Source organism: Cottoperca gobio, chromosome 3 (genome assembly GCF_900634415.1).
Source record: "Cottoperca gobio chromosome 3, fCotGob3.1, whole genome shotgun sequence".
NCBI classification, from domain to species: Eukaryota; Metazoa; Chordata; class Actinopteri; order Perciformes; family Bovichtidae; genus Cottoperca; species Cottoperca gobio.
Window position 1 is genome coordinate 10,878,076 of NC_041357.1, and position 15,819 is coordinate 10,893,894.

General features: G+C 39.1%; 2 protein-coding genes across 3 annotated transcripts in view; one reads left to right on the forward strand and one right to left on the reverse strand.

The window, feature by feature from the left end:
- Positions 1 to 3,290: 3,290 nt before the first annotated feature.
- Positions 3,291 to 9,009, forward strand: arl14ep (ADP-ribosylation factor-like 14 effector protein). 2 transcript variants are annotated; one of them, XM_029462196.1, is made up of 5 exons: positions 3,291 to 3,487; positions 4,468 to 4,663; positions 4,768 to 4,908; positions 6,233 to 6,276; positions 7,856 to 9,009. In XM_029462196.1, the coding sequence occupies exons 1-5, from the start codon at positions 3,297 to 3,299 to the stop codon at positions 8,082 to 8,084; spliced, it is 801 nt and encodes a 266-aa protein (XP_029318056.1). In that variant the 5' UTR covers positions 3,291 to 3,296; the 3' UTR covers positions 8,085 to 9,009. The 2 variants fall into 2 exon arrangements, with proteins under 2 accessions (XP_029318056.1, XP_029318065.1); XM_029462205.1 differs by having other exon boundaries at positions 3,295 to 3,487; positions 4,768 to 4,896.
- Positions 9,010 to 15,590: 6,581 nt separating this feature from the next.
- LOC115028448 (gonadotropin subunit beta-1-like) overlaps positions 15,591 to 15,819 on the reverse strand; it is a 1,481-nt gene continuing 1,252 nt past the window's right edge. Inside the window, exon 2 of the mRNA XM_029462239.1 lies at positions 15,591 to 15,811. Within this exon, the coding sequence (XP_029318099.1) occupies positions 15,608 to 15,811 (204 nt within the window). The 3' untranslated portion in view covers positions 15,591 to 15,607. The remainder of the gene's footprint in view (positions 15,812 to 15,819) is intronic.

A 15,819-nucleotide genomic window follows, 5' to 3' on the forward strand; every position in this document is an offset into this window, starting at 1 on the left:
TACTTGATTTATCAAACAGCCACAATTTAGATGATCAATTACTCATTTAGTCATTTTCAAAGCAGAAATGCTAAAGATGCATGTACTGGTTCCAGCTTCTCCAATGAGAGTATGTGCTGGTTTCCTGAGTCTTCTATTATTGTTTTGGACTCCTGGTTGGACAAAATAAGCTATTTAAATATGTCAATTTAGGTGCTAGGAAATCATAATGGCCAGTTTCCACAATTTTCTGTCAGTTTATAGACCAAACAATTAATCGTTGCAGTCCTATTAACGATGCTGTGCTGAGGACATTACCAAAGCCGGAAGTGTCTCAGTTACTGTCACTGTCAGTGACCACGTTGGTAGGTTAAGGATTGATTATGAGAAAGCTTCTCATACTGTAAGTGCCTACCAGCCAGTAAACCAAACATCAGTGTACAAATACAGTCAGCATGACGGAGTGGGAAATGTCCCTTTCTAAAAGTCTCAGGAGTACCAACGGATGTTTCCCTCTCAAGTGAAGCAAAAATGGACTACCTGACTCAGCAACAACTTGGTGTGAAAGTAAAGAGTCAGTGCTTTCAGGAGTCACAAGCTCCAAAATAAAGCAAAGTTCCCACAAACACACGGATGGAAGAAGAAGTACATTCAGTGTTTCTAGGCCTTGCAGACCCACCCAGATGTTTTCACTTCTTCTAACAGACCTCTGCTCAGGTTAACACTGGGTGGAGCTGAGCAGGGAATTAAGTAAGATCACCAAACTAAAACTAATTATAAAGATTCAAGTTATACTGCTGTGAAAACAGGTGCAACAGATGTCAAGTCTGTAAATTACACGCCCACACAGAACACTAATCAGACACAACAAGTGAAAGGATATTTAAAGGCTTTCCGTTCAAACATTGTTCAGGCACATGCACACTGCAACAATACATATCTAGCAAAGGAACATATGCAAAACACAACTGTTACAGCCAGGCAACCTTTGTCGAGCTAGCTCATTTGCAGTTAACGCTAGCCTCGGTGGTTAGTTAGTTTAGCAAGAGGCCGTTAATTTCGCAATTATGTTATGTAAACAAAGCATGACGAAACTTGAAACACAAGTTTCGCGTTGACACTGCTGCCACTTGTAGTTTGACTAGACTTACTGCTAACATTAGCCTGGTTAACCTTAGTTAGACAAGCAGTCTTATTGACATTTAACTGGCAGACAAACAGGTGTAGCTAACTACAAGTTCGGCGTGTACACGTTAGCTAACGTCAACAAAATGTGTATGTTTCAATCGTTAACTCGCTTGTCTTCAAACATTGCTAGTAAAAAAAAAAATGTACAAGTGGATGTTTAGGTGGAGTTAGCTTCATAGTCAATCCAAACAAGGCCAATATCGTTAACGTTAGCCTAACACCCCCGCACTCGAAAGCAACTCCCTTTTAACAAGTTCAATTTAGCTAGCTTAGCTAACTTCACCTCACGGCTACCACAAGCATGAAGAAAAGGGACACATTGGTTGACTTGCCAGAGACTTCACGAGTCTGCAACTACTTCTTAGTATGCTACTCCGTCCGTTTGTGGCTGTTGACAGCGGCTCTGACAACAGAGGCTAACATGTTAGCTCGCTAGCAAGCATAGTTATATCATGTGATTCAGAGGCTCCGGGTTGCTCAGACTGCGGACTGAGGCTGGCGCAGCAGGAAACAGATTTCATCAGGCTGAGAGCGGCTGTCGGCCCAGTGTACAGTCTTACAGGCTGTGGTGGCGTGCAGCTCAGTACATTTACTCAGGTACTGTACTGAAGTACAATTTTGAGGTACCTGTTAATTGTTTTTTCCATATTTCTATTTTATGCTACTTTCTCTAGATTTTGAAAGTAAATATTGTACTCTACTTCATGTATTTGATAGCTTTGATTTAGATTATTATTATTTATTTAATATTATTATGATATATTATTATAGGTTAAACTGTTCAGCAATTTGTAAAGTAAAATAAACTACACCTTAACCAGCTGCCATATTAACGAGATTTACACACATTATTGCGTCAATAATTATAATCGGATCAAATAATCTAATTCTGAAGTGGGCCATTCTGCTTCAGTTATTTTACTTTGTGAAATTTAAGGGATATGCTATGTTCATTTTTAGGTTCATACTTTTATTTTGGGTTTCTACTAAAACATTATTTTTCTCACACTGTCCGATCAACCTGTATTTACTCTCTGAAATCACATACTTTTATTTTTAGTATATACTGCAGCTGCCCTTACAAATGATGTACTGTTGCATACAGTATGCATACAATTGGGACATACTATTGCGTCATAACATTGCACTTTGAACTTTGACCGTCATGACCATATATGTACTGCACAAAGGTTGTGGGTCAAGAACAGCCAGAAAGGCAAGCTTGCATACTGCAAAATGGAACCAGATGCAGTAGAAAATCCAGTTCTTTTTTTAACATACTGCATTTGACATACTATGTATTGGGACATACTTTTCTGGTGTATTAAATAGTATGGTAGTATGGGTGTTGGGTGGTTGAATGCCATGTTTTCTGAACAAGGCAGCCCACACAAATTGGAGTAATTTTAATTTCCTTGTTTACAATTTGCAAAGCTTACCCAACTGTATGTGCACAAGCACTGACAAAGTGAGTTATTGATAATATGCCATCTTTAAGTATATTTTGATGCTAGTACTTTTGGCGATTTTGAATGTAGGACATTTTAAAAAGTTGGGCAATACTTAAGCAGTCACAGTTTAGGCTAAAAGCAATGAAACAAGACACACAATAACAATGTTATCTTCTTTTTGTGTGCAAAAGGCAAATTATCCATTTGGGATGATTAAGAATTCCAGTTGTAAAACTTGAATGACTACTGAACATGTACTTCAATGTTGAAACATTCAATTATAAATATAAAAAGTGTTACATAATGAAAGTATGAAAGAGTTACCAGCTAAATGCAGTCAAAAGTAATAGATATACAGAAAGAATGGCCCCGGTCAGAATTCATATATATTATGGATGTATATTACTGGATTATTATTGTCATAGCTTGGGTAGTTTCATCTATGAATCAGTCATATAAATTGATCTAATGTTTTGTATGGAGAATAAAAAGCACATTTTCCTCTGAATTGTTCCAGCGGTTTCATCTAGATCAGTGTTGAATCTATATAATATTGTTTATAGCTCTGACATACACCTGTAAAGTTTACAGTTGCTCACAGGTATACCTCTTTTTCTTTGACTGTGAGCCGCCGCTAGAGGGAAGAGTCTTTCAAGGTGAAACAGGAAGTTGAAGCGGATGTACATTTTTAACTTTGCCGAAGAAGAAACCAAACGAAAACAATCACACGCCTCCTGCAGCTGTTCTTTTTCCTGCACGTTTTCTGCATTTAGTCACAGTTTCGACAGAAAGGACACTATGCCCGTAATATGTGCGGCGATAGGGTGCAACAATAAATTTGTCAAAGGGTCTGAAATCAGATTTTACAGGTGAGTGTTCGGTACAACTGATCTTTAAATCGGTATTTGAAGAGACACAACGTAGAAACCGTGTACATAACTTTACATTAAAACACCATGTGTGTCTCGATGTATTAGCTTAACCTACCATGCTGCATTAGAGTCAAGGTTAATGCTAGTCCTGGTATGGCGTCTTTTCTCGTATTAGCATGCTTTTTTCCAGAGACTGCATATGTGTTTTGCTAAACCATACCGTCACCATAGCTTGAAAGAATATTAAAATGCAGTTTATGTTGTGGCTTAATTGTGCATAAATGCACACTAATATGCAAATACATAGCAGCATAGTCTTACTACGTTTGATTTATTTAAGAAAATACAAAGTTGAAGTACAAATACAATAATACGTACTAAAGATTGCCTGTAGCAGCTCTGTTCACAGCTGTATTTCATCACATATAAGTGTCTTTACCTGGCTCGACAGCCAGCCTGACAGGCAGACAGTTGAACTGTATCAGGTATACACATGCAATCTCAAAAGTCAGGTTTGTTTTATTTATCTGATCAGGTTTCTCTTGAGAATGACACCCTGTGTCTCAATGAGATTTTACCTGTATAAATAAAGGTTAAATACATTTTTTTAAATGTACATGGCTTTACAGAGCTTTCTCAGACACAAAATTAAATTTCTTAAAAATGAATAAAAAAAGATGTGTGACTGATGGCAGTGTAGTGGAGACTGAAAGAACATGATGGCAGGCAATAATAATAATCAACATTGATCATAAAAGAGTAATAAAAGATACAACACAACATAACACTACTGTAAAGAACCGGCAAAGCTTTTGGATGTAAACGCTTATGTATCTGATGAAGCAAGTGTAGTTGCAAGAAAATTAACATTGTTTTAAGATTTGACATCTACTTTAATAGACAGTTTACCATCAGGCTGTAATGGTTGAAATCATGCAGCCGGGTTAGAAACCATCTCCTCTCTCTCCTGCGTTCAGGTTCCCACTCAGCAAACCTCAACTTGCCAGCAAATGGGTGCACAGCTTGGGGATGAAAAACTTCATCCCAACTGCCAACACCTGCCTCTGCTCAGAGCATTTCAGGGCCGACTGCTTCAGGGACTACAATGGCAAACAGTTTCTGAGGGAGGATGCAGTGCCCACCATATTCAGCCAGGGGCAGGATTCATCAAAGGTGTTATATAAACTGGTCTATCTGTAACCGATTGTTTTCATTCTTAGCAAGTCATCCTGTTTTATTTTATATGAAGTGACTAGATAACTGCGAATATTCCACAGATTGAACTTCGTAAAAGAGGGGTGGTACCAAAGGAGACAAATGTTGCAAACCAAATGGGAACACAAGCCGACAGAGACAGAGCGAGAGAGGCTGTCAGTCTACGCAGAGACAGAAGAGGAGGAATGAGGGTGAGTTTTCTGGTGTGTTCACCTTTTTAAAGTATCATACTAGTTGTTTTTGCTTTACAATACAGTGTTTCCCCTACCATTGTCTTGGAGGGGCGCTGTGCTCCCCCATCGGAACCCCGTGCCCGCTGCAATACATACAATTATTTTTTGACAGATACCTTAAGTTTTAATAAATTGTCATGATTGTTACACAAACACAACAAACTGAGGCAAAGTTGCACACTGTATAATTGCTGCACTGCTTCCATTAAAAAAGCCAAAAGTGATTTTGACTTATCCCAGACCACAGACCGTTTAAACGATCCTAGGAGATTTTGGAAAATCATCAATTCTCTCTCTGCCAGCTCTTACATTGTTGTTGGCTCCACCCCTGTGTCAAATAAGTCCAAGATGCTTTATTGTATTAACAAACATTTTATTGCCTCCAGTTCCTTGTTTGACACTTTATCTTTTGGTAAATCACCCCCCTCCTTTCCTACCAGTCATGCCTTTCGTAGCCAAACTTTCTCGTTCACCCCCTTCTCTGCTGGGGAGGTTTGTAAGGCCTAGACCCCAAAGAATCCGTAGGCCCAGACAATCTCCCCCCTTATTTCCCACGGTGATGAATAATTACAGACCAATTTCCAAGCTCTCTATTTTAGCTAAAGTACTTGAACGGCTGGTGAATGATCAAATCAAAGAATACTTAATCTTGAACAACAACATCTCCTCACCAGTCGGGCTTTAGGAAGCAGCACAGTACATAAACGGCTGCCTTTGAATTTCTGTAGCTGTTAACAGAGTGAAAGGCTCTATCTATCTATCTATCTATCTATCTGTCTGTCTGTCTGTCTGTCTGTCTGTCTGTCTGTCTGTCTGTCTGTCTGTCTGTCTGTCTTTTGTTTGACACTGGGGTTATTAGAATGTATCTGTAAACTTTCATTATTGATATAATGGGAGTTTATGCAAGGATGCAGAGAGTTGCAAAATACATCATGGAATTAAAAAAACTAATGTGGGTATATTTATTTGTATATCAGAGTAAATGATCAGTAATCAGGCTACCTTGATATTACAAGTTTCATCTGGTGGAGCCTAATTTATTAAAATGTAAAAGTAACATAATATTTTTCATTATTGTCAGAGGCATCACTGGAGTCAGAGCTACAATAAAGCACTGAACAGCAGCTTGTTAAATTGGGTCATTTGAAACAAAGCTGTCTTCAGACCATTAAACAACAACAATTGGCATTTTCTCAGATGTCTTTTTTCTCTCATAATTAACTAAGCCAAATGCATAAACTATTGTTGGGATAATTGACATTAGCATAACATGTATTTATCTATTTTGTCACAGGGTGGACGAGGAGGCCGTGGAGCAAAACAAACGACATCCGACAGGTGAGTCAGTGTGTGGGCGTATCTTTACTCTCACTACTACTGAAGTGTATGATAGAGTATTTATTTACAGTGTTCACCTCTTTATCTCTGCTATTCAGAAGTGAATGAGTGTCCTTGGAAACACTAAGCTCTTTTCAGCGTGCAGCCCATCTTAGATAAGCCTGTTGCTGCTTCACTCAGGCTGCAGTGAGGTTTGTGTCGGAATGGTTGAAAATGAACTAGAATAATAAAAATAATATATTTTTTAAAGAGGCTGCTGGTGACATCTTACATTTCTGGGGTCATAATGGAATTTGTGATATATTTCTCTTTTCTGAGACCAATACCAAACCAAACGCAGGCGGTACATGCAGTAGGGGAGATATTTTCAGCACAGGTACAACAATTGGCTGTCCTGAATTTTTGATGTCAGTATCTCATATTAAAGAGCAAATGTCTAGAACAGGGGTCGTGGTGCAGGGACCCCCTACTGTATATATTGTGGGAGGGTGTGTGGCGGAAATTTATTTTATTTCACCCCTCTCCTTTCCTCCACTCTGTCTCTGACTGCAGGTGTGTGTCACACAGTACAGCGGAGGAGGGAATGTGAATGGCAAAGCAAAACTTATATTTTTAAATTGCTTTATCTACAAACTATTTCGCAACCCCCCTGCAGTACCTCCGCAGGACCCCCTGTTGAAGACCTATGGTCTAGAACATTTAAAATTGCATTGTTAAAGTGGCAGACACTCCCAACATAGCTTCTTGGAACCAAATAAAATGCAGCCACATGTTGCATTATGAGTACAGGGCGGCTGTACTTAGCTTTGATTCACAGAAGTGGATTCAAATGACATCCCAGTTTTGCTCTAGCAAAACATAAAATAGAAACCTTTAAAACACAGCAACATAATTCACTTCTCTGTCCATCCATGACCTGGATATCTTCCAAACAGTCAAATTGTTTGTCAAAATATACCTAAATACACAGCTTCAATTTGCAGCGAGTGCAGTTCGCTGTTGTCTACTAAAGAATCTGACAAATAAATGAGTTTCCTAACAATGGTGACAAGCACACGCAGTAGGGGGTGCAACAGAGAGGAAGTTTAAATGACATGGCCAGTAAAATCTAAAGAAAGGAAGACAGTGAGTGTGAGTTGTTGTAATTCCTTATGCTTAATGTAAAATAGTATTAATGTAGGAATACATGATAATGTAGGTGCTCAAAAAAACTCCAAGACATCTGATTGTATCAATCCTGTAGGAGTTTTCAGAGGGTAGGCTTTTTTTCTTTAGCCCCTGTGCTGGTTAACAAGATTAATTAAATATGAATATATAATTGACAATTGTTTCGTAACGATGTGAAAGCCAAAAATGACCCCATGTTTTCACCCCTTAGCGAATGTTTCATAATATTAATTGTCTTTGTCAGAGTACGGTGTTGAATCATGAAGATATTAAATTTATATTCCACTATGATCATTTTATACTGTCGGATATAAATAAAACTGAAACTGTATTTAAAGAAAACCTTTGAGGGGGAAAAAATGCTTCAAGAAAAGTGAATCGTAAATGTCAGTCTTTCATCTTGTGCCTGCAGACAGACTATTGGAGCCAAGAGCAGAGTGTACGACAACAAAGGCCGACTGCTCTCCAACAGCAAGGACATGTGCGACTGTCTGGATGTGGACTGTATGGGCTGCTTCTACCCTTGCAACGAGTGCGGCTCACGCAAGTGTGGTGTGGAGTGTCGCTGCGACAGGAAGTGGCTTTACGAGCAGGTGGAGGTGGAGGGTGGAGAGATCATCCGGAACAAGTTTGCTATTTAGTTGGCAGTGAATTTGGGAATTGCTCTCTCCCTAATTTCAGCTGTCAGTCTGGCGAATGGACCTTCCAAAACTGTGGTGCTTCTTTAAATGAATCTTCCCTAATGTTTACCGATACTAATCAAACAATGCAGAACAATGTAGTTCTGCTGACGGTTGAATGTGATTTTTTTATTGCTCTTAAAACGTTTCCTTTATTACTGGAGGTGATTTGTTGTGTTCTCCAGTGAAAAAGGCTCTTTTCTGCCATTCTGTGTTAAGAAGCTCCTCTATTAATGATTGTTGTTTAATGTCCGCAGTGTAACATCTGCAGAGGTGGGAAGAATTTAAAAGGTACAGTTCACCCCAAAAAAAAAGTGTGAGTTGCCGAGTGTTTGAGATATTGGCCGTAGAGATGCCGTGTCTCGACTATAATGGAACGAGATGGCATTCGGCTTGTGGTGCTCAAAGCGGCAACAAAAAACATCCCGTTACAGCTTCTATTCGACAAACGACAGACATCTCTATGACTGATATCCAACACTCGGCAACGCACATCAAAGTCTGAGAAGAAAAATATGTAGAGTTCATTTTTTGGGGTGAATATTTCCTTTTCTGTCTCCAGTGAAATCACAAATTCCGTTTTGTCCCACTTGGTTGAGAACTTTTGTGTAATTCAATAATTGATGAATTTTCTATTTGAATTATTTACAGAAGACAGAAAAAACACATACATCAGAACAATGTAACATTAGGATGCACATAGGGTTTCACATAACTATATAATCTGTAGTGCCGGTGGTTTAATCATGTGGCATTTATGAATATGAGAGTTTATGTGCACGTTGTACAGTTTTGTTATAAAAGTAATAAATGTGGATTTTTGAGGCATTATGAGAAATAATGTTTTCATTTTTGCATATTGAATAAATCTGAAAGATTTCTCAAATCCCTGAAAATGTTTTGTATTAGGAGGAGAAAACATTTGAGTGTGTAGTGTTCAAGCTTCAAAACACATGTGTGTGTGTGACAAGATACTCACATCAGGTAACATTTGATATATGCTTTAGAAATCACAAACGTAGAAGTTTTCTAAGTAACTTTCCCAACAGTGTTGGAAGGCCCAGACATTTTATTTCTTATTTTAGGTTGTTTCTACTTTTACTTCTGACCTTGCTTGTTTGTGCAGTACCACAGCTGGCCATAGGGAGCGCAGTAGGGAGGAGGTTTAAAATGACATGGCGAGTAAAAGTGTATAGACGGCTTCCAATGTCTTTCAAGAAACAAAAAACGAGTTCTGTGTTGTTATAACTCCTTATTCAATACATATGGAATCAGTACTTAATGTAGGACTAGATGAGGCAGGTTGAGAGAATATCGGTGCTCCAAAAATTGTAAATCGTAGAACCATTGTTTTGTAACGATGTGAAAGACAAAACTGTCCCCAGGATTGTCCTCAGTGAATGTTGTTGGTTTTAGAAGTTAACAAAAAGAGGAACAGTTATGTAAAAGATATTTGGAAAGCTTCATGATATGTATTAAACTATATACAAGTTCAAGCGTATGTATAACCAGTTCTACTTCTAGAGCTGCTGTCTGTCACTGGGTTGAATTAACCGAATAAATCAAAGGATTCTCTCAAGTGGGGAAAAAAAGCCTAAAGAGGAAGTCATTTAAATGTCAGGGCTCAACCTTTAGTCCCACTGCACATATGTCCAATGTTCAGTCATAGGCAGTGGTGTAGAGGAAGGCAATCCCTCCTAAATAACAGCATACCTTTCAATCCATTATCCAGTGTGATAATAATACATTATATTTAATGGCACTCAAGGTCACCTTACATCACATAAGATCAGTAATAAAACATACAATAACCAACAAAGCACCAGCAATAAAACATAAATTAAATCCAAAATAAAACCTACAATAAGTAACAAAGCATAGCTCAGCAAGGAGTTCAAATGTGTATACAATGAGATGCAGTTGTTGCGGTTAAAAGATGGGTTCCATTGTGGGGATGTGGGTCCCTAAATTAGGGTGCAGTGTAAGAAAGTCCCCTGGCACCCACTGGGCTGAGGTTGGCTGGTAGTGCCAACTGCTGGGAGTGGGAGGGGGTGTAAGTGAGCTGTTGTATGAAGACCCCTTAACAAGTAAAGACACTAATTAATGTGTCCTCCTTTTAGAATGTAACTTTTTTGATTAGGCAATTATTTGGCCCGTTTATCGCAGACTGTGCGTAAAAGAGTACCCATCTTTTTTACCCCCTCCCCCCCAACACACTGAACAAAGGCAGTATAGCAGCATGACATGGCAGTTCATCATGCTGGCTAAAGAAAGAGTTGCAGATCTGCTGCTCAGACAGTAATGTCTCATTTATACTCATCCTGCTGTCCTTGAGCACAGCTAGGTCAAGTGTCGTGCAGATCCAGCTCGCTGTGTCTCTATATCCTCTTGCTTATTTGCAGGGAATATTTGCAGCAAGGGCTAAAAAAATAATAGTCCTGCCAAATTTGAACTTTGAGGAATAACAATGGTGGATATTTCTGTTTTTAAAGAGCATAAAAATGAAATGTTCGTTCTCTTTGTCTTGTCGGGGAAATGTTGTCAGCTCACAAAAACCATGTTGTTTCATAAATGTATGTGTGCTGTTCTGTTTTCATTGCCGCTGTCTTCATAATGCATTTTATAGCTCATTTTTTAAAGGGCTACATATAAATGAAGCTTATTAATATTTATAAAAACCTAGTCGATGAGAGCAGAGTGCGAGTCGATGCAAACAAGTCATTTATCAAAGGCTGAAGTTTTGCTCCAAACTCCAATTTAAGTTTAAGTTCAAATATTTCTCAGTTTAACTCCAAGTGCAGAAGATACATCAAAACCACATACCAGCCTTTAAATGACGCCCACTCTCTCACACGGACTGCTGGTAGGAAGATTAAGCACATTAGTTACTATTGTACTGATGTTGGGAGTAACATCAGGACATTTTGTTCATTTCTTTGTGTGGTTTGAACCATTTGTGAGATCTAAATATTACCTGATACAAAAGTTCTCCACAATGATTATATGATGTTTTGGAATTATATCCTTCATGGCATGTTTTTAGCCACATTAGCGACATATCTCAACAACTACTAGAGGGATTGCCATCACCTTTGGTACAGACATTCATGGTTCCCAGAAGATGTATCCCAATGACTTTTCCTATATTTGCACCTAAAGCTGCTTTCACATGATCAGCGGTAAAACAGTAAAAACTTTGACCTCAATTGGCACTGACCTTTCAAAGTGCAACCAATGAGATAACAGCTGTATGAAGCGGCACAGGTAAGCAGGAGAGGTAACAATAGAAACAAAACGAACTAGCTGCCTTTACCGCAAGGCTCTGGCCTTACCTCGCGGTGAGCACAGAGAACATCTCCCATCATGTGAAGGCTTAAAGGTCGACCTTTACAGACAGACATGTTCCCATCACGATGGAGTGTCTTAACTACCTCGGCCCATGTCACGCCCTTCCACCAAGTTTCATGAACATCAGAGCAGTTGTTTCTCCGTAATCCTGCTGATAAACAAACTAACACACCCATGTAACTAATGACATTCATTGTCATTGTGAGGCTGTTAAAGCATCACTGTGTCTCAGTCCAGCCTCACAGAGCCGCAGCTGCAGCTCTGGTCCTTAAACATTTCAGTTTGGTGTGCCCCCCTCACCGGCTAAGAGAACAAACATGCAGGAGAGTACATACTGTATATTCATGTGCCCATTCAGAGCTCTGTGTGCATTTAACAGGCGTTAATAGCAGTAGTGATAATAGTGTGCTCTGGACCGTGCTGTATATGACCTTCTAAAACAATATATTATCCTTAGTTCTTATAAAAATCCAACTCAAGGAAGAATTCATCAGAGCCTGACACAAAGCCATCCACTACATGACCGCGTGACCGCGTCCATTTCCTCCCTCCAGCAGAGCGACAGACTCGTCTATAAACTTGATTAAATGTCTATCTAAATGTTGGCTGCGGCAGTCATTTGTGAGGAGAGAGCACGAACCTCCGGGGAGCCGCTGGATGAAAACAAGCCGCTTTTAAAGGACGCCAATGACCTGAATGGACTGAAATCTGTCAGTAGATATCCAGCCTGCAGTGTTCACACTGAACTGGAAATGTGACAGAAGAGTCTGTGTGGAGTTTAAAGGCTGAAATAAAATCTATGAACATGAGGGTGAGTAGGTCCGAGGTCCGTCTGGATGTTGACAGAGAAGATGAAGTAATGGGGCTGTCCCATCTTTCACTCCTATATGTGTGCACCGTTAAATATAATATACGGTAATGGATCTGATGAACTGCAAGCTTAATAGTGTTGAAACAATTGGTGAATTAATCGATCGGATTAACAGAAAATTAGTTGACTACATTTTTGATAAATGAATAATAGTCTTCACCATTGATCAAACATGAAGACTATGCTAGCAGCTCTTTAGGCCTGTACTTAGACATAGCTGTGCTTTGAGCTAAATGCTTACTTTACCATGCTACCATGGTAGTGTGTTTCAGTGTGTTAGCATGCTAACTTGCTAATCATTGGCCGGATTTCAAACTATGAGACTTATAGAAAAGTAATCAACAATCTGAGTGGTGCTCAGAGAACAACCTTCTGCTCAACGTCAGCAACAACCAAGGAGCTCATAGTTGATTCTTTGATGAAAAAAGGAGAAGACACATACACACACACACGCACACACACACACACACACACACACACACACCCGTCTTCATCAACTGATCTGAGGTGGAGCAAGTGAAGAGTTTTAAGTTCCTGGGAATCAGCATCACAGAGAACATGACATGGTCATCTCTCATCTCAGCTTGAAAACAGCTGTTGTATTTCTTAAGGAAACGTAAGAAGGAAAAATGGAAAAATTAAACAGACAATCAATCAATTAAATATCACCAAAGCTGTAAGTGGTGGACATTATTCAGCGCTGGTGGAGGAACAGTATGTGCTCTTCCAATGCCTAGAGATAGAGAGGAATAGAGAGGAACTACAGTATATTGCTTTATCTGCATCTTCCTGAGATTCCTTCAGGTCACATCTATCCTGCACTCCCTCTGCTGGTTGTGCACCTCAGGGTGTTTGTATTCAAATAAGAAATGTTGATGTTGTGATACAGTAAAGGCCAAGAAAGCAGCAGCCTCAGGCCACAGTCCATCTCTACATGCCAGCTTGTACTACAAGCAGCTTAGGTCAGCTCGGCCTGCGGGGTCGGTCATTGCTCCTTTTATCTGGACTCCTTTCCCTCCAAACAACAATATCAAAACTTGTCTGTCTGAGAAATACTTCAGCTGCCTCTCTCATACATTTTCTTCAGTATGCTGCTGTCCTAAAGTAGAAAATAAACTCTCTGTAATCTACTCACATTATCTACTTTCTTCTGTCATTGATCATTCTGTTCCACATTCTATAATTAATCATTTCATTGATTGTGTCACTTGTTAGGGCATTTTGGCTTTGAACATTGCACTACTGGCTGGCTTAAATATTGATACCCTTTAAATACATGTGTTATCCAGTTGCACACATTTGAAATCACTACAGATTAGATTTAACGGCAGAAATGTTAACCATTAATTTCCAAAAGTAAAGCTGGTGACACAGTTGTTTTTTATCCACATCTTCCTTCTGAGACAGTATAGGCCCAGGAGCAACTTGACTGATTTTAAGTTCAGTTTAGGAGTTATAAGGAGTACTACTCATCCTGTGAAAACATAGAGAAATATCTTATTTGTATCTGGAGGGAGCTTTTCAAAGTTTGGAGAAAGAAATCCACAATTTCTGGAAATGTAGGATTTACATGTGGACAAATAATAAGGACTAAAAGTCAGAATATCTCTCAGTCCAAGCAGCTTTGATTATGATCATTCTTTGTTTAATCTATCTCTCATCGGTCCTTCTGGAAGTGCAATACTTAACTACCTTTATGAGAGTAAAATAGTCAAAATAGGGAAAGATACACGGTGGTACAAGTATTTTGCAGTCCTTAAAAAAAGGTACTAAACTGTTACAACAAAGCCTAAATGTGCATGTGTGGTGTCACTATTCTCTCCATTTCGTCACCATATTAGCTTTATTGTTCCATTTTACACACAATAAAAATATACATTTTATCATTTGGAGCTGCTCTCTTTCTGATGTTACTGGGAAACATCGTGTCCTGCTCCCTTCTTCCACTATCATCACTGTTGTGTCTCACAGCAAACATTAAATAGTAAAATAAATCATAATCATAGATCGTTTTCTCAATGAAATTCCTTTACCCCATTAACACTGACGAGACATTATAATGAATTAGTCTGAATTAGATGCTGTCCACACTAAAGGAGAACACGTTAGCATAAAACTGGTAAGTTGCCAAGTCACAACGCTGTCGGTAATTAACATATTCTCATGTTAATGAGTGAGTTGTCTGTCATTAGCAGGACCCTCAGATTTGTCCATGTCTCCGCATTAATAAGATGTTATGCTAACAATTTGCAGACTCAGAAGCTGCACCTGCCATTGGCTAAAAACAAGCCTTTTCCGAACTGAACCATAGAATGAATGAGAAACTGCAGAGGACTTCAGGGTAGAGAGCTGATATATTATTCTCCTCATTTTTCTGTAAAGATGTTAATCAGTTCTGCCTTTTTGGATTCTAGTTTCCTGAATTTTAAGGCAAAAATCCTCAGCTCAGAATACAAAGAAAGTTCTACAGAACAAAAGCATGCACTGATTTGACTGCTGTGGTTTGACTTAAAATAATATTTCATATTCTTGTTGAGCTATTATTATGTCTTCTTAAAGCCAAAACAGTCCTGATGTTTAATGGACACACGAGTGGTAAAGATGCTGTCATCTCACGTTCTGCTGCAAAGCATATTTCAACAAAATGTCGAACTTTTCCTTTAACAACAGTGCATAAATTAAGCATAATCTCACATAAGGGCCTATTGAAATAATGGCTCATGTGCAGAAACAAATATGAAAGAGTTTACCTGCTGGGCTATTTCTACATTTAGTGTCGCCTACTGAAGAGAGCCACTGACCAGCAGGCACTTTAGTGGAACATTTGGCTATACTGCAAACTCTATACTTTCATTTCCAAATGTCAAGAAAGAGGTGAGGTCTGCTCTTTTTCTTATAGGACGACCTCCCATTCTCAGCATGAAAACATTGATGGCAGGGTTATTGAAATTTAGGGGTCAGTCATTTTGGTCAGGAGAAAAAAGGAAAATGTCGGTGGGACTTTTAATCTCTCAGTTGGCCTTTATGACTTTGAAGTTTCTTCTGCACTGACGTGTGACATTTCATCTGCGTTGACAGATTGTTGGAGACGTTAACGACGACAGGACAGAGCAGGTTAAAATGTGTGACTGATGATTTTGATTAAAGAGCTGAAAAAGGACAAACTTAAAATGTAACTTGTGGAAAAAAGACAAAACATAAAAACTTAAGTGGTACCTGTTTATTTTTAGTAACATGTCATGTGACACAAGGATGATAAGTGTCTCTAAATGGACAGACAGTTGGCTATGTTTCCACGGAAGGGCCCGCAGTCTGTGTTATTTCCGTTACATTTCCTACAGGTGCAGTTTCTGGCCACGGGGTAGCGGACACCCACTTGACATCCTTTAATGTGTGCCACCTCATAGGACCAGTCCCCGTTACAGCTTTTCTGTAGAGGCAACTCATCAGAGTCGATTAAGTTTTCAGCCTGTCAGC